Here is a 21654-nt window from a genome sequence, read left to right on the forward strand (position 1 = left end):
AATATAATAACGTGGATTTTCACATCATAAAAAAGTAAAAAACGAGATTTTTTTGTTTGTTTGACGTGTTTTATTTGTTTATAAATATATTGTGTGTTCCATTTCCCTTCTAAAGTTAGATCTCGAAATCAAATTTGGCATAAATTAGAAAAAAAAAAATTTACATTTTAATTGAAAATCGACTTCGAATAAATTAAAAAGTTAGGATATATATAAAATAAGGGTGATAATGAGATGATTGTTGCTTGTTTCTCAAGTTATAATTTCTTGTTCACCAAATATTTACTAACCTCACTTCAAACTCAACATGCATTTGTTTAATAATATAATATTATATGAGATATTAATTCTTTCGGGGTTGGTAAGCTGATTGTGACCCAGCCAAGTCAAACAATCATCAAAATACGAGGGATTTTAATTCAATATTATAAAAAATCAACGGTTCCAGTTCGAAATAATTAATTTATTCAAAATCCAGGTAGCATAATATATAAAGATATTACCTTGATGGGATTCTAATATTCTGCATTTTATTGCTCTGGAATGTCAATTCTTGTATGTACTTTAATATTTCACTTTTAATTCAAACTAGAATTAAGAATTGAGGGAAAAATATTTTTAAAAAATATTAATTTTCTATAAATAATTTGGAACAAAAAAAGGTTATCTTGAATTCTTGATCATCTAGTAATAATCGCGCTGTTCTCATCTTTTAGAAAAAGAAAAGAAAATTATTTTGCATAGATTATTTGTATTTCATACATAAGTTTTATTATTCAAAATACAATAAAATAAGTGATTTTAATTAGAAAAATTTTAAAGTAAAACCACATTGGATATGCGAGAAATAATAATATTTTATTAGATTATCAAACAGAAGAACAAAGCAGTGTGTATGAATGTATAAACCAAGAAATGTGTGTAATTCCAATTACATTTGACGAAAAAGAAAAGGGAAAAAAAAAGTATAAAAATGCTCACAACATGCTTAACATGCACTTGCCCTAATAAACTAAAACCAAGAACATTCTTGATCATCAATATTTATCTTTATATATACACTTTCTTGATCCACAGAACCACAAATCACGATCTCTTCAAAACATAATTGGCAGCAGGCGAATTCGACCCTTTTCTCCGATCATGTTGTCGTGCATTTTCAGCGAACGAAACCGGAGATTTTGCCCCGTTTCTAGACCCTTCATTATAAGGCCTATTCCTGTGATGATTCAACTGAGAATTCTCCTTCTTCTTATCATTAATCTCTTTCGGCGAATGATCGCTATCAGTTGAAACTGCGAACACAAAAGTACCGATTTGCAAGTCCTCGAGATCTTTCAACGGCTCAAGAACTTTGATCACTTCGCTTATAATGGGCCTGAGTTTTGGGCGATGGCTTAAGCAATGATAAGCTAATTCTGCTGCCTTTTGAACCCCTAGTTCCGAGTACTGCCCCTCGAGTCTTGGATCGATTACGCGGCCGAATTTTCGGGGAGATTTTAGCATCGGCCTTGCCCATTCTGCGAGGTTTTGTTCTCTTGGAGGACGGGTTTTGTCTAAAGATTTCCGACCAGTTAGAAGCTCCAAGAGAAGTACCCCGAAACTGTATACATCACTTGCTGCTGTCAAATGACCTGCATGCATGCAAAACTTTACTTGATTAGATTCAAATAAACTCTACTCTAGCTAGCTACTTTTTTGCGTACTCTTTCTCGTGCAATGGAACTCGCATATCTCCACAATGATATATATGTATCGTTCACTTTGGTGGGACGAAACCCTCGTCAATTTGTTATTACCTGTCATGATGTATTCTGGAGCAGCATAACCTTGAGTGCCCATTACTCGGGTTGAAACATGCGTATCATCACCTTCCGGTCCGTCTTTGGCGAGTCCGAAATCCGAGAGTTTCGCGGTAAAATCCTGAGGAAAAGGATTAAAAGATTTTGTAAGATATATATAACATATTTTTGTATATATACATTGGTATATATCATATGATATATACATGAATATGAACTTACGGAGTCTAAGAGGATGTTTGAAGCCTTGAAATCGCGGAATATGACGGGTTTTTCGGCTTCATGGAGAAAGGCAAGTCCTCTAGCAGCACCAATGGCAATTTTCATTCTTGTTGGCCATGGAAGTGAAACTGAAAATCCTGTGTTCAATTTATATAAAAAATAATTGTAAATTTTCAGTCGTTGCTAGCTATAGTTAGAACGCAACCACAGAAATATATATAAAGTTCTTTAGAATTAATCCATAAATTATATACATCACATCAAAGAATTATGTGTTCATTTAAAACCAATTAGTTGTTACTATCACTAAACACAAACAGACCAATAACATCTAGCTATTGAAAGAATTTAAATCCAAAAAACATTTTTCAAAATTCTAAAAAATTAATGATCTCTAGAAAAATATCTTATATCACCCGAGCATAAATCACGAGACTTCGGATTCAGGTAAACAATTAAATAAAATTTTCTAGTAAGTTAAAAAAAACATATTTTAACTTAAATCAATTTAAAAATTTTCTATGTCTACTAAGCTGCGACCTGGATTATCCAAAAAATTTTAAAATAAAATAGAAAAAGGTCAATTAGTTATGCCAACATTATATAGAATGCAAGATAAACAATGGGTGTTGAGATTTTAAATCTAAATTATGTTGTTTGACCCCAAAAAAGAAAATGTATGGCTCGTTGCATTAATTTAAAGTGGGCATAGTTAAGAAATCAAGCTTTATTTATTCAAAGTGATAGATAAAATAATGGATTTTGAACTGTCAATTAATTTATTATTATTTTTTTGAAAAAAGCGCAACTAAAAGTTGTGTGAATTTATTTGGGGTAAATTATTGACAATTTAATTAGTGTGCAGATAAAATGTCAACTTCCAACGCATCACCATTGACCTTTTCTAAATACAAATCGCCGTTGACATAAAACGGCCTGCGAATTACAGCTGTGTACCCATTTTGTGTGTGTACGTTAAAATCACAAAACAAATAATAAAAAATAATTAGTGTGCAGCATGAGATTATATAAAATTAAAAAAATTATCCAACTGTAAATTAAATATTATTATAATTTGGTAAAAGAGGTAAACTTACTTCTGAACAACTGATTTTCTAGGCTCCCTCGTGCCATGTATTCGTATACAAGAAGCCTGTGTTCTTCTTCGCAACAATATCCTATCAACTTCACCAAATTGTGATGTCTCAATTGCCCCAAGTATAGCACTTCAGTCTGTTCATGAAATTCAAAAACCCAAAAAATCGAATAAAACGACGATTCTAAAAAAATATATAATTTCAAACCCGAACTATCTCAATATTTATGACCAACAATCGTCAACATCTCAAACACGTACATAACTAGCTAGTGTTTGAAAATGCCTAGAAAAAAAAAAACAAAAGAAAAGCAAACTACTTATTAGATTAAAAATAATATTTAGAAGTTTCTAATGGGGTGTCTAAGTTGGTGGAGTAGTTGAACTTTTGGCCATAGGTCAGGAGTTCGATTCTCTCTGTCAACACTTTCTTGGACTAGTATGTCACATAGGGTTTGTCAAAAAAAAAATTAGAATGAGTATATGTTTCATGCAATAACTTGCATACCAGCCATTCTCTGTGACCTTGAGAGCCATCCAAATCAAGAAGCTTGACGGCAACGGGCTGAGCCTTCAAACCGGGCCTCAACTTATCATCAATGAAGCCCTTGTGCACGGGCCCGAACCCGCCCTCGCCGAGAAAGTTACTGGACGAGAAGTTCTGAGTGATCACCTTCAGCTCCTGGAGAGTGAACACATGGAGATTGGATCCCACCAACGAGGCCGACAGATCCTCCGACAGCACCGTGGAGCTGCTCAAATCCGACAGCGATATCCTTTGGAACGACGGCTGCTGTTTCAATGCAGACTTCTTCGGACCCGGCTTCGGGCCCTCGGGCTTGAAACAGTTGGGGAAATAGTCTTGCCATCTCACCACCTTCTTCTTCACCGCCATTAATTAACACACACTAGCTAGCTTCTTGTGAGATTATATTGAGAAAGGAATATATATATATATATATCGATCTTGAGAGAATATAATACAATGATATGGGTTGGTTATTTCTTGATGAGAATGTGTATTGTCTTTGGAAAATTGATCGACATGGAGAGAAAGCAAGAAGTGATATCATATAAATATATCACATTACATTAATATCTCTCTCTCTCTCCTTATGAGTTAGGCTTAGATATTTGTGTCTCCTTCTTATAATACTTGATACATAACACGAAAAATATTCTAGAATTTATTTGATATATATATATATATATATATGTTGTGTAAGTTTTCAAAAAAACAAAATTATGATATTAATATCACAAGTCGTGATTTGTTAAATCTAATTGTATGCTGAATTTGTCCATTCAACACGCCATGTAACATAAGTTATAAACTACTATTTGTGTGTGTGTATATGCCTGTCCACCTAGCACATATATTATTATATTCGAGTAAATTTTATATTGAGATTATAGGTATGGAAAGTAAAATAGAGAAAGAAAAACAAATGATGGGAACAATTCGTAAGTCTTGCAAATTTGGTCGATTAGAAAATTCCTTGGCTTCCTCCTCCTCCCCTCTTGACTTTCTAGGATGTGTGGGGCCAGGTTTTTGGTTTTTTTAAAATTTTGGTAGGTTTTTCCCCAAACCTTGTATAAGGGGTTTTACAAACTATATTCTTTTATTTTAGAATAATATTTTTGTGAGACGGTTTCATCTGTGAGATGTGTCAATTTTATCCATATTTATAATAATAAGTATGACATAAAATGTAATATTTTTTAATTGATAACTCATATAAGATACACGTCTCAAAAAAATGAACCTTGAGACCGTCTTATAGAAATTTTTGTCTTTATTTTAATACAATATATTATTTATATAATAGGAAAAATTGTTTTTTTGGTTTGATATATTTGTCATTTTACGATTTTGGTCCTCTATATTTTCATATTTCAGTTTTAGTTCGCAATATTTTTTTTTGACAATTTTAGTCCTCTTTCTAATGTGGCGCTGATGTGGCACCAAAAATAATAATACGCAAGACTAAAACTGAAATACGAAAACATAGAAAATCGAAATCATAGAGTGAAAAACATACATGAACAAAATCACAGTTTTTCAATATAATAATGGAGAAATTTCTATTTTTATCTTCTATGTTTGTCTTTTTATAATATAGTCTCGATCATTTATATTGTAAATTCTCAGTCTTGAACTCTTGATGATATATTTTTTGTTTTTTGTTTTTGACAATTTTACTCTTTTTTCTAATATGTTGTTGATGTGACATACAACTGACGTGTGTAGTGGTATGCAGCACTCTCGATGAATAAAAAGTTTAAAATTGTAAAAACAAAAATAAAAAAATACAATATTAAAACTGAAATTTACTAACATGGAGGATCAAAAGCAGAAAGAAGCGAACATGCATGCACAAAAATGCAAGTGTGTTCATGAAAGTTTCTCTATAATTAATATTCCTTTTCATATATATTACAGCTCACTCACAAAAACAAACAAGTAATTTAAATTATGCATATTTGAAGTATATAAGTTTGATGAATAAAGGTTCCATTATGGTTTGAATTTCGATTCTGATTTCTTTTATCTCCAAAAACTCATGAATTTGAACCATGAAATTTTAGTATCGGTCCCGATTAGAAATCAAAATCAGAAATCTTGGAAGAAAATATAGAATTTGATACCGATTAAACTAAAAAAGAATCATACTCACTTCCAAAAATATACTTCCAAGCTACGTGTTCTCTTACGCGGGAATAGCTTTGATTATTCTACACAATTAGACAGCTTACATAAGAAGTAGAAAAATTGCCTCCAACAGACACGTGAAGCTTCACAAATTTACACATCAAGTCGTGTGTGTATGTCTGACAAAAGTGACCATTTTTTTAAAAGCCCTGTTTTCATGTGTTAAATACGAAAAATCTTAGTTAATATTGCTCTACAATGCTACAATATATATTATTCCATACATGATATATATAATTTTCCTTTTAGAAAATAACGCGTTGATCTAGTTGCAACGAGAACTACAATGAACTCTCTAAATTGATTCGTTTTTTTCGATATGCTCCAGTTGTATCATAAAAATTAGAAAAAAAAGGATTCTTTCGTATAACTACAGTTATTATTATTGTCACCTCTTTTATTTTGATAGTTTTTGTTATACCATCTATTATACCTATTTACACAAATCTCTCGACAATTTTCTCTCGTTAATACAATATATATATATATATATTTATTTATTTATTGTGTATTCCATATAGAAAACTAAAACAACCGTTTGGCTTGTGAAAGAAGATCAGATGATAAATTGAAATGTTAGGATAATGTAAAAATTATGATATTTTTCGATTTTAATAATATAATGTATGTATGATTGTAAATAATAGGAAATATAATCCATTAACACGTTAATGATTTGGTCAGAGGGTTAGCAAGGTCAAAATGATGAACTAAGGTTCTGAGGACTTCGTAAGAAGGTGTTAGGTTCTCTTGCCAAACTATATATATGTAGCTAGCTGTATATATAATATAATGTGTTCTAGAAGCCTGATAAATATTATTATAATTATAATTATAACATCATAAATATATACAGTTATACACATTAAAATCTTCGGTATTCGGGCATAATTTATTTTTTCTTCTGAATTTCATTAATTTGGATTTATATATACGTGGAATAAAATTTTTTAAGTTGTTCTTCTAGCTACACGTAAAATTGGAAACACTAGCTAGACTAACCATGTGTACGGCCAATGGTATCGCACATTAAAGAGTTGCAATTTTTTTTAAAAATAATAATATTTTTCTTTAAAAATAATTAATTTTATATAGTTTCTTGATGTTTAGAGTTTAGACTCCGCAACAACAAATTAAATCCAATCCAACTCCAAGTCAGAGTTAAATTATGTAGATTAATTGTATATGCTATCTCCATGATTTCGAAATCTCCATGACATTTCGAAATCGTTATAAATATCTTTGTTATACAAAAATGATCAATTAGTTGTCTATGTTTCCAAATTTTTTAATACACACGTCTTCATATTTCGAATTTTGAACATGCACCCTTATCCGTACGTCTTTTTCAACCAAGAAAAAAATCATAATGCAAAATGATATTAATAAATCAATATTTTTCTAGCGATTTTGTAGGACCGAGTATTGCCGTTTTACCAAAAGCTATAACTGGTGGTAAGGAACAACTCAAATATTTTAAACTACATGACTTCCTCTCAATAATTGCAATCCTTGCAATTAATGAGAATCGAACTCATGATCTTGACTTTGATATCAATTGTAGGATCGAGTACTTGTCACTTTACCAAAAGTTAATATAGCCGGTGGTAATTGTGAAACTCAAATCTTTTAAACCGCACAGCAGCCCAAACGTCATGGTTCGATCGATGCACCCCAACAATCTTCCTCTCAATAATTACACTTCTTGCAATTAAGGAGAATCGAACGCATGATCTTGGCTCTGATACCAATTGCACGATCGAGTGCTTACCGCTTTACCAAAAGCTATAGCTGATGATAATGGTGCAACTCAAATATTTTAAATCGTACAGCAACTCAAGCACCACGGTTCGATCGCTCTATCAACAAGGAGAATTATTGCACCTCCAACAGACCTTTTATTTTTTGATCGAATTCCGAATTATCCAATGTAGGCTGATTCAGTACACATATACTTTAATTGTTTTTAAAGATGAATTCGTACTTAATTATTTTGATTGAAAGGCTAATGATTTGCTGGAGAGTATCGATATCTTAATTAGTATTTTATGAATATATACACCAAAGTCTATATGAACTCACGAACTCAAACTATAATTCGAAACTGCAAATCGATTCGACTCAAATCACAACTTTAAGCTGAGACGAATTCGAGTTTGATATAGTTCATTTTCGAGTTTAGAATCAGCTTAAAAATTTTTATATCGAGCTTGATTATCGGAAAAAACTATATATTATTTGACTCGATTTACTTCATTGGCACCCTATAGTTAATTGAAATTGAATTTGAGAAAATTAATCTCGTGTAGAAACTTGTTGACATGGATATCATACGATGTTGTCACATTATTCATACGTGTCAATAACTAATTATGTTGAATTTTATGGATTAGTGTCAAAATTTTCAAAAAATTAGCTAGGATGAACCAATTAATCAAACTTGGACTACTTTTACCTTGCTAGTGGAGTTTTACCAAACCCCTAATTGACAATTCCTATTTTCTAAAAATATTTTCTTATGAATTAATGAGGAACATAGATCAAATTTAAACCGAAACACATCACAATCATAAGATTATTCAAAATATACAAGTTTTTAATCCTCCACTATGGTAAATAAATTATTAATAAATATATATATATAGACACACATTGAACTTATTTGACACTGATTTTTTCTTACATGCATGGCTCATATGATGTAATTAATAAATCCCATGTTATACACATATAAATCCTTCTAACAAAAAATAAATTAAATAAAAAATAAATCAGAACGACACTCAATATTTTAAAACTGAAATAAAAAGAACTTTTCATTTTTTAGGTAGGTTTTAATTTATGTGATCTAGGTTTTATTCACATGTGGCCACGTAGGAGAACATTAATTTCAAATATGAAATATTTGTTGGATTAATGATTTTCGGGCAAAAAAATGACTAAAAATACAAGATACTAGATAAAAACAAAAAAAAATTGACAAGTTATATATATAGTTAAAATTAAAAGCAAATCAACTTACTACCAAAATCTTAATTTTCCCAACAGATCAAATTATTATCCTTTTTATATATCTGTATATATATCATAGAATATAACACAAAATATAGTAGATGATATCGTCCATATATAGCAGAACATTGAATATAATAAAAGAGAAATGACCTCCACTGGGCAGCATCATAATGAAACAACCAACAAATGTCAATAACATGTTAGACTGTAAATTCAACAGTCGCATAAAAAAGAAAAGTTATCCATTAAATAATATTTTTTTCATATATATATATATATATGTTTTAATGATTTCATTTTATATTATAAACTTATAATAATTATATATTTTAATGATTTCATTTTATATTATAAACTTAATATATATATATATATATATATATATATATATATATATGATTGATTAGTATGAAAATTTGAATACAGTTGAAGTTGAATAGTAAAAAATGTGGGCTTGACTTGTGGTTGACAATAAATGATTTCACTTGCGAATTTGTTAGCATAGCTGGGATGGGGCATGCCCGAATCAACTAGTTCACAAGATATTAATACTAAACCCCACATATCTCATTCACAAACACAACACACAGATAATATATATATGTATATATATATATCTATATATTTAAAACACTCCAATGATGAAGTTGATTTGGTAGCACATATTCGAAAATGGTATTTGTATACATGAAAAATAATTACGATCTTTAATTACAAATTTGATTTTGTAGCATATTAGAAGTTTCAAGTATGTGTTTGAACTTTTGTGTAAAAAAAAGTATGTGTTTGCACTGAAATATGTCAAAATTGAGCAAGTAAAGAAATATAATTTTGTTTCATCCAAGATAACATTTTTCTTTCAATTACAAGAAAGTTAATTTCGATGTAATCAAATGTATCAACAGTGCAAAATAATTAATCTTCACGGGGTTTAATTTAATTATAAGAGACTCTACCATTACAACTTGCATGAACGATAATAATATATAAAATGAATCAAATGTAAGGTTTTTTTCAATTATAACTGAACAAATTTTGAACAAATCTCCGTTTTTAATGGACCGTATTCCAAACTCACGTGAGACGGTCTACATGCCAATTTTGTGAGACATATATCCTATTTGGATTATCAATAAAAAATTAGAAGAGTGTTATTTAATTTGCACTCCATAATTTATTAATCACACTTCAACTTACTATTTTATCTAGTTATTTGTCTACATTACCCTTCCTTAATTTGAGTTAATTTTCAAAACTTACCATCAATTCTTTTTTTACATACTATAATAACTATATTATAACATTTAATTGTATTTCTTTTATCTTATATAATAATAACCTCATTAATTAATTATTATAATTTAAAATATACGATAAATTTTGGTATGACACATAAATTTTAATTTATTTTTTTAACAAATTTAAATTTGTATATTGTTTGTTTCAGTTTGATTTGATATAGATCACTTAGTTATACTAAATTACATATTTTTTTATTTTGATCTTATTTTAAAATAAAATTGAAATATGTTGAATATATAATATTTTAAAATAAATATGTATGTTTTGATTATTTTAAATATTTAATTTTCTTATTTTGATTGTTGGAATTATATTTTTTTGCAATAAATAATTAAAAAAATTGACATCAATAAATTATAAATTCTTTTTAAAAAAACGAAACAACTTTTTAAAATTTTGATTGTTGGAATTATATTTTTTGAAATAATAAAAAATTTACGGCAATAAATAATAAATTCTAAAAAGTTGTTTAGTCTTTTTTTAAAAAAAAAAATTGCTTCAAACATGTATATATTTTATTTAAAAGTGTAAAATTATCTAGCAATTGATTAATTTTTATGAAATTGAGTGTTATTAATATTTTTTGAAGTTTCAATAGCACTCCCAAAAAATTATTATTTTTATACCTAAAGTATTAAATTTGGAAACATTATAAAAAAAAAACATTCCGAATTTGGATGGTTTTCGATAGAACTTGGTAATTTTCATATCACATTTTTCTAGAACTGTGTGTATATTACCAGGAAGTATTTGCTTCGTAATCTTTAATTTCCGAAGCGCCATTGTGAGGAACTATGAGCTCGCTAGAGGATTGAAAGGGGAATTTCCAAAAAATGTCCGCAGACAGGAGTTCTGCCTCGCTGTATGCATCTCCTGATGAAAACAGCCTGTAAGATTCCGCCACTTGAACTTTTACGCGCGATCATTTAGTGTTACTTGGTGAATTATTGGATAATTTTTTGTTGTTTCTTGGATCGAATGTATTCGTTGATATGCTGAATTCTGCAAAGTTTCTATTTTTGATTATTGTGTTTCAGGACCCCTTATTGGACTTGGTATTGTATGAATTCGCTCGACTGAAAATTTGGTTTTGAACTTGTTGATTCTTTAATGCAATCGGCGCCATTTAGTTCTTTTACCTGAAAATGGATGATTGTTGTAACTACTTGAATTTGCTCTGTGGGTGGTTGTCTTTGTCTCATCTAATTTGTTCGTAATTCTTAAATTATGGATAGAAAGTCTGTCGACACTTTACATGAATACTACAAAGATGTGTTTATACCAAACACCAACCTTTCTAATTTGTTCATAATTCTTCTTCTCTTTTGCGCCAAACATGTTCCGGCCGAAAATGTCCATTTGAGAAAGCTAAAAGTATTCATTTTACTTCCCCTTCTTTCGTTTAGATGGCACCAGCAATGCATTCTCACTATGTTCATTGGATAACTCAATCAACATTATGTATTGCCTTGTATACGTCTAGAATCTAAAAAGGTATCTTTCATAGGGCTGTGGTGTCAGAGTACTTATAAGATGACAGCATGAGTTAGCGTTTGGTCTTGGTTTCTTATGATGATTTTGCTACCTGCTGCGTAGGTTCCTCGACATACAGCAAGAGGCTCCTTTGTTTAGTCACCGGAAGCCTACAAGGATATTTGGAAGCATTTTTTATTGTCTCCTATTGGCAAGTTTTAACTCTTTCAAAGTTGTGCATCTTTTGTGCATGATATTCAAAATTGTGTTATTTTCTGAATTTTTTTGGTTCTAGGCAGGTTATGCGATTGTAGCTGTGGGCGCTATATGGATACTTGATTCTCTACAAGAATTGATTCCTCTGATACTTTGTAGCTGTGATGTCATTCTTTTGGTTGTCACAGGTCCTTTGTCATGTTTTCCTCTATTTTTGGCTAGTATTCCCTTCTTTTAGATTCAAATATACTCAAATTCACTGTCTATTTGAATCATACTAATATATCAAGATTATGTTGCTTGTAAATCTTTCTTTGTATGGGTCGATTCGCTTCTCATATCACAGTTACTCACTCGTATGCGTTCTTTTCTTCAAAATTCATGAACATTTGAGCCAATAGAGAATCGACACAGAGAATCTTGTAACAATAAGTAACGTTTGGTAGTGTTTTGAGTGCCTCTGGGAAATGATTTGAGAAAGTGTAGTTTGGGGAGTTGTATTGGAGAATATGTTTACATTTTTGGTTGTATTTTTCTGAAAAAAACACATTGTTTACGCAGGTATATGTTGTATAAGAATTTGTTGGGCTAGTGACTAGTGAGGTCTAATCAACTAATATTTAGTTATTTTATGATACACGAGATATTTTAAATTTTAATATATAGTGTAAGTTAGTTAAACATGATATAATATTAGAGTATTTTTGGAGATTCGTGAATAGCTGAATTAAAAGCGATGATTGTGTTGAAAGACATAAAATTGAAAAGCTAAAGTTTTGGTAGATTATCTTGGAGAATGTAAAATAAGTTTGTTTTTTTTTTTTTGGAAGAACGAGAATATGAGATTATCAATGCTCCGAAGCATTGCCTTAGTTTCTAGGACTTGGAATGTTCCGACCTATATTCCATTTGATGCGATATATTTTGCCAGCTTCTTGGATATGTTGAAGCAGACAGCAGAAAGAAAGCATAGGCATCCCAAGCATCTAAAACTTATAATAGTAGAATGGAACAATTTTCTCTAAGCAGTTATGGTAGATGAAATCATGAATATGGCCTATAGTCTGTATAATACAAGATATTTTGCCAGCTTCTTGGATAAGTCAAAACACATACAGAAAGCATAGGAACCATTTGATACTTCGTAACACAACAAATTTCAATGAGAAGTAATGATGTTATTGAAATCACGTAAAAACTATTTCTGGAATCATATTTTATCTGCATCTGGATACGAGGAAACATGCATAGTTCATTCTTTTGAACAAGTGCTAAGATGTGTCACCAACACAGGTCCAGAAAAGCTGAATGCTGACCCACCACTTGTAAACACTGTACAAAAAGATGCAACATTCTTCATCGCATTCATACATGTTTTGACTTATATGATACATAGGGGACCATACTGATTTTTAAGTGATCTGTTATAGTTTTGATTGCAAGTTGATTTAATATGCATTGCACTAAAGATATTCTCTGAACATTGAAGGCATATTCCAGCAGTATCTTGTTTACCAAGTTCAACAAATACGCCTGCAGGTAGTTTGGTTATTATCTTTTCATTGTGAATTATCTCATTATCATCTTTAGTATACTTTATCATTATGTGATTTTGAGTTCTTTCTGTTTCCTAGAATGTTGCATTCACCTAATAATATCTTCATGCACAACGTATCCTAGTGTGATTTTTTGTTCATTTGGTGCCAGACCTTGTTTAGTACCAACTTACCTCCATTAGAAATTGCTTCAAAACTGACCTCTTTTATTTTGTTTTTATTAAGTATATGTTTAGTGGTTTTATTTTCATTTTTCCATAAAGTTTTTCCTGGAAATATAGTTTCTGAAGTGGAATTATCAAATTCGATGCTTGTTTGGTTATTGAAATGTTATATCTTGTGAGAACTCTGTTGAGTTAATGATAACTCGTCTTGCGTATTTAGTTTTTAATTGGTTTGAGTGTTTCTAGATTTGTCGGTGTAATATATTGAGTTGGTGTATTGTTTGTTGAAGTGGTGAAAACTGAAGTGCAAATAATCATCCTATAGGGCATGTGAAAATTTAGTCTGCAAAAAATGTATTTATAGTGAAGAAACTGAAAATCGTCTGATTCATTTTCCATGTTTGTGTATGAAATTGTTTTGGGAAAAGAAAATCAAACATTGCCATAGTTGACACTTGACAGTAGTAAGATTCGGAAGCTATAAAAAGCCTGCAATATCTAGAGTTGAAAATACATCTATTTCATAAGAACTTGTTATATTACTCTTTCTCTTTTTAGCACCTTTGAAAAATAAAATTGGGAGACGGTAAAGTGATCTTGTATGGGCTACAGCCTCAAGAGTGAAAACTGTGCAATGATTTATCGGCAACCTCCTTGCTTTAATTTAGGGAGAGAAATGCAAAAGAAGAAAATTATCTAACTTGTCACCCATAGTTATTAGAAGCACAAGGCAAGGGAGTCAGAAAGCCTAAGAGATCCTGTTAATGAAGTGAAGTGTTGTCAAGAATAACATCCTAAAATCTAAATATTTGAAACAGTTCATCAATATAATGGAGATTGAGTTTTATAAACAATTAAATGTTCATAGTATAGAGTCTTATCAATTTATTAGTGAAAATGAACAATTATTATTCTTTAACTCGTGGGCTTTTGATAAGTATGATGTTGCAAATATCGTTTAGGCTTCAATTAAGGAGAGGATATAGCAATCTATGATTATTAGGTTTTATAAGTCATAAAGCCAGGATTTTACTGTTATGATGCTTAATTTTTTTCCAAGACCTGCAAAAGATAAAGAGAATAAATATTGCATATGCAAATGACCGTACACTGCCACACTTCTTGTTATTAGATTGAAGTTTGAAGTTTCATGAGATAAATAGTCGGGGCATGAGAGGACAACACAGTTGAGATTGTATACAAACAATTGCTACTTCAAAAGCATGGAAGTACTTTAAGATGACAAACTGAAAAGAAAATTGGTAAGATATGAAAATCAACATCAGGGAATCATTGTATGGTTTTAGATTAAAATATCAATGATGTTGGAAGGGTGACATTTTCTGTTCTCCAGACAGATTCCCCATTTCTAAATAATGCTGATGCCCTGACATGAAACCACTAATGAAAGTAAGGCTTGAAAACTGTAGTTATGATTAAAGCTTGTTGTTAATGTTGACATGGGCTTGCTAAATCTTCAGTTTGAGCTGAACAATTACTGCTGTGTATTAGTGAGAACTAGTAACTATGGTTCTCATGCCCCTGTTGTTTCTGTCTTTATCAGTGCTGACAATTATGCTATTGAAAACGTGAGATACTTTTACGTTATAGGGTTACTATGGGTTCAGCCAAAAGTTGAAGCATCTAATTCGCCTACCATTTGCTTCTATCTCATATGGTATGTTTTTCATGCTTCATGCACTTGAAAGTGTAATTATTTATCTGCAGACAACTCTCTTGTTGTTGATAGTGTAAAATCTCTGGTTTCTAATAAGCTTCAAGATAAAGTTGAGAGTAGCAGCTTGGTTACACATTTTAACAGGATTCCAATCGTTTTCAATCTTAGATTTGTATAGGGATTGGAGTTTGATTTTGAGTTAGCATAATATTTGAGCTACTCTAGAGATTTTGTGGACCACTGGTCCACCTTTAATTGTAACTCCTATAATGTTTTAATAATAATTGTGTTTCTTATTAAAAAAAAAAATGTTTTTTACACCACTAGAGCTTTAACAATGGAATTGAACTAACATAAAGGTGTTAAATAAAACTTTAGGCATATAACAACAGCTCTAATGTTATGATTTTAGCTCTAATCCACTAAGATCAGGGTACTTTGATGAATGTGTTTTTGGAGTATAAAATAATAAAAGTATAATCAACCAGTGTAATGCCATTTTGCCCAGTATCATATTAAACCTGTAGCTATTTAGTTAGTGTTACTTCTTGATATTTTATCGGTGGTTTTCCATTCTTATTATACTTTCAGCAGTAAAAATTGAAGCTCAAGAGCATTATTGAATTAGCACGTATCTCATAATACTTTAATGCAGGAACTGCTGCAATGTTGCTTATCATGGCCTGGAAACCCCAGATCACTATTCTTCCAATCTCTTTGTTACTCAGGTCAACACACTATGATTATATTCTTGACTGTACACATCGTGTAACAACTGAAAATCTTGTATCTTGGAAGGACTCTGTTCTGCTGATCTGCTTCTTGACATACGTTTCTTTTTAAAATTTTTGGGTTGCCTTTAGTAGGAAAAAAGAAAGATTCATTCTAGTTATGCTACACTATCTTAGGTCCCTGAATATCTGATGTATCCTGATTAGTGCCTCGTGTTTTTCATTTTGGCACAACATATTTATTGTTTTCTTCTGCTTTACCTTAATAATTAAATTCTTATGTTGAAAAGGTCATTGAGTACTGGGCAGCAACTGTCAGATACACGATAATATTTTATTCCGTCTTCCGAGGATCTAATACTTGATATATTTCCTGAGAGTTTTGTATGCCTTCTTGGTTTTTGGCGCATTATCATTCTTTGGTGTCTGCGTATCTGCATAAGTTATTGAACCCGTATTTGATACAATACAATGTTAGTAATTTTCTAGATCAACCTATGTGTGAACTTTCAGGGAAATTGATTGTGTAACATGTTTGACCCGTCTATTTTGAAAGGACTATGATTGACTTTCCTCTGTTCTAGGTGGGTTTTTGACATGACTTTTTGTGATTGTTCTATTTTCACATGATTGAAAGATTGTCAATACATTCTTATACATGATTGCACGAAATTGCTAGAAATTTTATGCACGCTTCATTTGTCTGCATGCCATAGGTTGTCATTTGTCAAGCTTTGGCACCTGCGGTAGAACATAGCAAAGTGTTCCCCATATTGTATTTGAAAACTGCTCGGGCTTTATATTGTTGTGTGAAATTTCTCGAGAAACATAATCACCTTTGTTTTGTGTTCATTCATTAAAAAACAGTAGTTATATGAATTCTGATCAAGCAAACAAATGCTGAAGCATTAATTATTTCACTTTAATCCCTTCAGATTTTGTTTATTTAATATTTTGATATTTTCTGACTTCCAGTCTCTCTGATGTTAAAAAATACTCTTTCACCATTTCATGAGGTATGCGTTTACATGGCTAATGTTCTACTGATGATTCATGGTTTGTCTGTCAAATTGCAGAATTATTATGCTTGTAGAAGCAATATGTGCTGGCTTTTTCATTAGCGCCTACATAGGTATGTTTGTTATTCGGACTGAGATATGGAATTGAATATTGCATTATCTTAGACAGTGGTTCAGAAATAGTAGTACTTTTGATTGGTTAAATTAACTTATTATCCTTGTCCTTTTGTTTCCTTTCTATTTTTATTCATTTTACGTCTTTTAACTGAAGTTAGTGTATTGTTGCGCCGATCATATCAGTGCTATTGGATTTCATGATATCAACTATTGGTAATCTTATCAGTCTAGCATTTGCGTTTTAGTGTGCAGATTAAGTTGAACAAAAATGGCAGCCTCCTGTTTCAAGATAAAGAGATCTCATTTCTTGAGAAACTGTAGATTACTTTAGCTAGTGATACTTTCTGTTTACAAACTGAGCTTTTAAATCTACTCTCCAAGAATCAAATTCTGAAGCATGTTATTTTAGAGACTGAAGTACGAAGCTCAGCAAAGTTCATGTTCTTACCATATTTTGGTGGCGGCAGGTTATGTGCATCAGTACAATTCGTTGGATTCCGAGCCTGATGTTTTGAACTCACTGTATTCTCCTCTGCAACAGTCAAGTTCTTTAGAAGGATTAAGGTAATTCTTTATGTGACAGTTCCCCTTGAGAGATTGTTATAGCAAACTAAAATCAAACTGGATGTCTACCATGTTCTCCTTTGTGAACAAAATGCAAATAGTTTTCGTGATATTTTTTAGAGTCACTCACAGATCCCTGTTGTTGATTCCATTTGCTCTTTTGGGATGTTTGAAATGGACCTGTGTTCATCAAATCTCCAAAAATTTTTGCCCCTTCCCCTGTCAGGCATGCAACAAAATAGAACTGTTTGGAATCACCTTGAAATAGACAGTTGTGTCTTGATTCTTTGAGAACTTGGAAAACCGGAAAGTCCTACATTATTTCCCATGGTGTTTGTCATGGTGAATCACTCATTGTTAACTCTTCCTGATTTCCTTCACTAGATTTTGCGCGTATGTTTTAGTTTGTGAATTCAGCCAAAGGAAGATTAATTGTTTGCTACAAGTACTTATTTAGCTTGCCTCCACTTTCAAAAGAAGCACGTTTTTGTGGCCTATTGATTCTCTGTCATGTTTCAGTTCCAAAAGAACCTTCGTTGTTTTCTTTTCCTTTCTCTCTTTCTTTTTTTTTTGGCATCAGGTGTCTTGCTTAAAGTTAGAACAATTTCCTTTCTCAGGGAAAGCTAGAGTTCTAGACCCTTTTGCGTGTATTTTGATTGTATTTTTATGCATGTTGGAGTCCGCCTCTGGGATGATGGTTTATTTACATGCAGTAAATATTTCACCAAGCTACTATTATTTGGAGGCAAAAACTTACTATGCTCAAGCTAAGCTACTGATTACCCTTGATAATAATTGTAGTACCTGAAAGTTAAGTCCCATATGGTACAGAAGTTTCTTTGAAAATAGGGATTGTCCTACATTTTGACATGCTTTTATAACATGAGTAATGGATTTTGTTTTGTGAAAGGTACCATGATGGTGGACGGTTATCTGATCAGCAGATGGCTTTGTTGCAGTATCAAAGAGAAAACCTTCACTTTCTGAGTGAGGAGGTAAATGTTAATACTTGTGGTTCATTGGATGGTCATTTTCTGTTTGCCATATCGGCCAAGTGCATCATCCTTATTTAACTTGGTTGGGTGATTGACATGGGTGTATTTTACTCTTTTCAGTTTGATTTTTTTAAATCAGATATCTAACCATTATGCATTCCATGTAGATTCTTCGGTTGCAGGAATGCTTAAGCAAATATGAGAGATCTGATGATGGGAGTACACCTCAGGTAATGATCACTCTCAGCAAGTTTTTTTATGCACGGTAAAAAATTAGCATCTGTTTTTTCGGGCAAAAGTGGTAGAGTAACTGATTTAGTGTTTTTCCAATACATAGGTATCGGTGTTGAGTCACCTTGCTTATGCTGACAACTTAGTTTGGTTTACAACCATATTTCCTAGGAAACAATATTTGAGGATTCTGATGCTATGTTGAGTTAGTACATTGTCTTTGAGCTGTATGTATATAATGGAACAAAATGGAAAAATTTTAGTAGTACATTGAAATACCACATGATAGTTTTTGAAGAATTTAAGTGAACCCGGTGACCTCTGAAAAATGGCTGTAGAGTAGGTTTTCATGATTCTTTTGTCTTCTATTATCCTTTTAGGTTTGACACAGAATTTGGGGTTTTGACTTTTGACTTTTGACTTTTGACTTTTGATGCTCTGTGAGTTCCATACAGTGCAAATTTTTGTTTGTGACAGTATGATGAATCATCAAGATCCGATCAGACCTGCTAAGTTCTTGCAACATGAGCTGTTTCAAGATTGTAGTTTCAGTAATGAAATTTATGCTTAAGTCTTGATATAACAAATGTATGTTGTATTGAACCATTTTATTTTGTGGGTTTTGGTGCTATATTGATATATAATATGATTATCTATTTTAATGGAGCTTTCAGGTTGATCTTGCTCATTTATTAGCGGCACGTGATCAAGAATTGCGTACACTTTCAGCTGAGGTAATACCTGGTCTTATGTTTTATAGCTGTTAATGTTCATTGACTTGTAGATCTAAATAACATCGGTTTTCTGTCTACTGATGCATGTTCTGAGATCTCTATTCATACATGGATTATTCTTTTGGGAAACTGTTCTTTATTTTATAGCATTCACGACGCCTAATTATTGGTTCTCGAATGATTCAATAACTACTACTGGAGTCAATTTCGATATATTTTGCACATGTTGCTTTAGTTTTTCAGATTAGTTCACCTTTCTGTGAGATTAATTTGAGAACCTTTCTGTGTATTGATGTATTGTGAAGTTTCAAGTTCCTGATTTGTTTTTTAATACCTCCATTATAGTGCGAAGCTCATCTTTATAATTAAATGATGGATGCTGACAAGCTTACTTTTGCAGATGAATCATTTGCAGTCTGAATTGAGGCTTGCTCGTTCTCTGATTGCTGAGAGGGACGTGGAAATCCAACGTTTTCGTACTACAAACAACCAGGTAGCATCTGCTTGTACATTTCTTTCTCACTTTTTTTCTGTGTTGTAGCATAACGAAGCGAAAGGTTTGATGGAGAACCTAAGAATTAAGAATATTGATGCTTATAGCTATTACTTGAACAGATGCAACATACTGAACATGTGTCAATCATGTTTCCATCTGTTTTTCTAAAAATTTGCCTTGCCCAAACACGTGGAGCCAATATTTCTTTTGCCAATAACAGTAAAGCTGAACGTCCGGAAATTTAAATTGTCATTGCATTCTCACCATTCACAATCTTCGACTCACCATTACCACTGTTACACAGTATGTTGAGGAGAACGAAAGAATTAGAGCTATACTGGGAGAGTGGAGTACTAGAGCAGCTAAGGTATTAGTCGTTATACATTTCTTGCTTCAGTTTTTTAAACCAAATTCCGACTCATCTTCTGTATGTATTCACTTACTGTTTTGGTTGCTGGAACAATAAAGCTTGAGCGTGCACTGGAGGTGGAACGCAAGTCAAATTTGGAACTGCAGAAGAAAATTACAACATTAAAGTCTGGAGCAAGACAAGAGAAAGTGGAACCGACATCATAGATGGAGCAGTAGTTCATTTTCGTTGACGAGTTCGTCTTTTCTTTGGTGCTGAGCTTGATTCGATTGATTATTTTTGTGAGAAAAATCTTGTTCGTCTGGTCCAATGTTTTAGACCTGTGGAAACTGTCATGAATCATCGTCTTCATATTAAAAAGGTTATAGATGAGTTTGATTCTGCTGGTAATGTGGTGTCTAGAAGTTGGCGTATGTTGGATATTTTGAAGAAGAAAAGAAAAGTAACGTGTGGTATATATTTGAGAAAGCCAAAGAATATATTTTTATTATGTAATTAACATAATTAATATAGAGTCTTAATAAAACTAAAGTTTTAGGAAAAATATTCTACTAGTTGGAGATAACAACTAAAATCTTAAAAGATATAATAAAGATATTGTTATAATTATAAAACGATAATAAATATATTTAAATCAGTTTCTTGAGTTATCCAAATCAACAGCGTACCTGAACTGAAAAAGCCCATGCGAACAAGGAAGCTAATTGAATTACTTGTAAGGTGTTCGCTCTAATTTAAATCTTCCGAAAAGTTGGTTCTTGTTTTCTGCTTGATGTATATATTTGACATGTATCCTTAACCGAACATTTGCTTTCATTAAAACTACGTGCATGGAAGACCGGTGAAGTCCAATCGAGTCAAAACTCGAGTGGCATCCCAACTGAGGTTGGACCGAAAAAATTTAAGATGTAACTTGATCGAGAACTAACTTTCGGGCAGGCTTTCCTAGTTTTCAAGTTCTCGAGTTTGTGGCCATTACAAGGTTTAAGTTGTATGTTGGTTGTGTGGTTACATGGTCACCAACAAAATTACCAACGAATTTCACATGTTCTTTTTCGAAATGACGAATTATGGTACTTATTCAAGAGCATAGATGATTGCATTATCGAATAAACGGGGCTAACAATTTGGCTAGCTATTAAATGCAGTTCGATTTTCTA

The 21654-nt window shown here is 31.6% G+C and overlaps 2 protein-coding genes across 2 annotated transcripts; one reads left to right on the forward strand and one right to left on the reverse strand.

Annotated features, from left to right (window-relative positions):
- Window positions 1–847: 847 nt before the first annotated feature.
- On the reverse strand, window positions 848–4288 carry LOC140893245 (serine/threonine-protein kinase RIPK). Its single transcript, XM_073302314.1, has 5 exons — window positions 3629–4288; window positions 3122–3257; window positions 2025–2161; window positions 1800–1923; window positions 848–1634 (listed from the first exon to the last, which is right to left on the reverse strand). The coding sequence occupies exons 1-5, from the start codon at window positions 4013–4015 to the stop codon at window positions 1087–1089; spliced, it is 1332 nt and encodes a 443-aa protein (XP_073158415.1). The 5' UTR covers window positions 4016–4288; the 3' UTR covers window positions 848–1086.
- A 6565-nt stretch (window positions 4289–10853) lies between these two features.
- LOC140887627 (protein FIP1) lies at window positions 10854–20985 on the forward strand. The gene is made up of 14 exons (XM_073295012.1): window positions 10854–11039; window positions 11747–11838; window positions 11923–12027; window positions 13329–13378; window positions 15171–15237; window positions 15893–15965; window positions 17045–17100; window positions 17572–17668; window positions 18579–18663; window positions 18831–18893; window positions 19569–19628; window positions 20029–20121; window positions 20429–20491; window positions 20593–20985. Exons 1-14 carry the CDS (start codon window positions 10984–10986, stop codon window positions 20698–20700), a joined length of 1068 nt encoding a protein of 355 aa, XP_073151113.1. The 5' UTR covers window positions 10854–10983; the 3' UTR covers window positions 20701–20985.
- The last annotated feature ends 669 nt before the right edge of the window (window positions 20986–21654 follow it).

This window comes from Henckelia pumila, chromosome 3 (assembly GCF_033568475.1).
Source record: "Henckelia pumila isolate YLH828 chromosome 3, ASM3356847v2, whole genome shotgun sequence".
Classification (NCBI taxonomy): domain Eukaryota; kingdom Viridiplantae; phylum Streptophyta; class Magnoliopsida; order Lamiales; family Gesneriaceae; genus Henckelia; species Henckelia pumila.

Excerpts from the sequence above, each read along its gene's own strand:
- LOC140893245 (XM_073302314.1), bottom strand. The coding sequence starts at position 4,015 with ATGGCGGTGAAGAAGAAGGTGGTGAGATGGCAAGACTATTTCCCCAAC. Across the intron at positions 2,162-3,121 it reads AGAAAATCAGTTGTTCAGAA|GATTTTCAGTTTCACTTCCA; the intron begins GTAAGTTTACCT and ends AATTGAACACAG. Across the intron at positions 1,924-2,024 it reads CAAACATCCTCTTAGACTCC|GATTTTACCGCGAAACTCTC; the intron begins GTAAGTTCATAT and ends CCTTTTCCTCAG.
- LOC140887627 (XM_073295012.1), top strand. The coding sequence starts at position 10,984 with ATGTCCGCAGACAGGAGTTCTGCCTCGCTGTATGCATCTCCTGATGAA. Across the intron at positions 11,839-11,922 it reads TTATTGTCTCCTATTGGCAA|GTTATGCGATTGTAGCTGTG; the intron begins GTTTTAACTCTT and ends GGTTCTAGGCAG. Across the intron at positions 15,238-15,892 it reads ATTTGCTTCTATCTCATATG|GAACTGCTGCAATGTTGCTT; the intron begins GTATGTTTTTCA and ends ACTTTAATGCAG.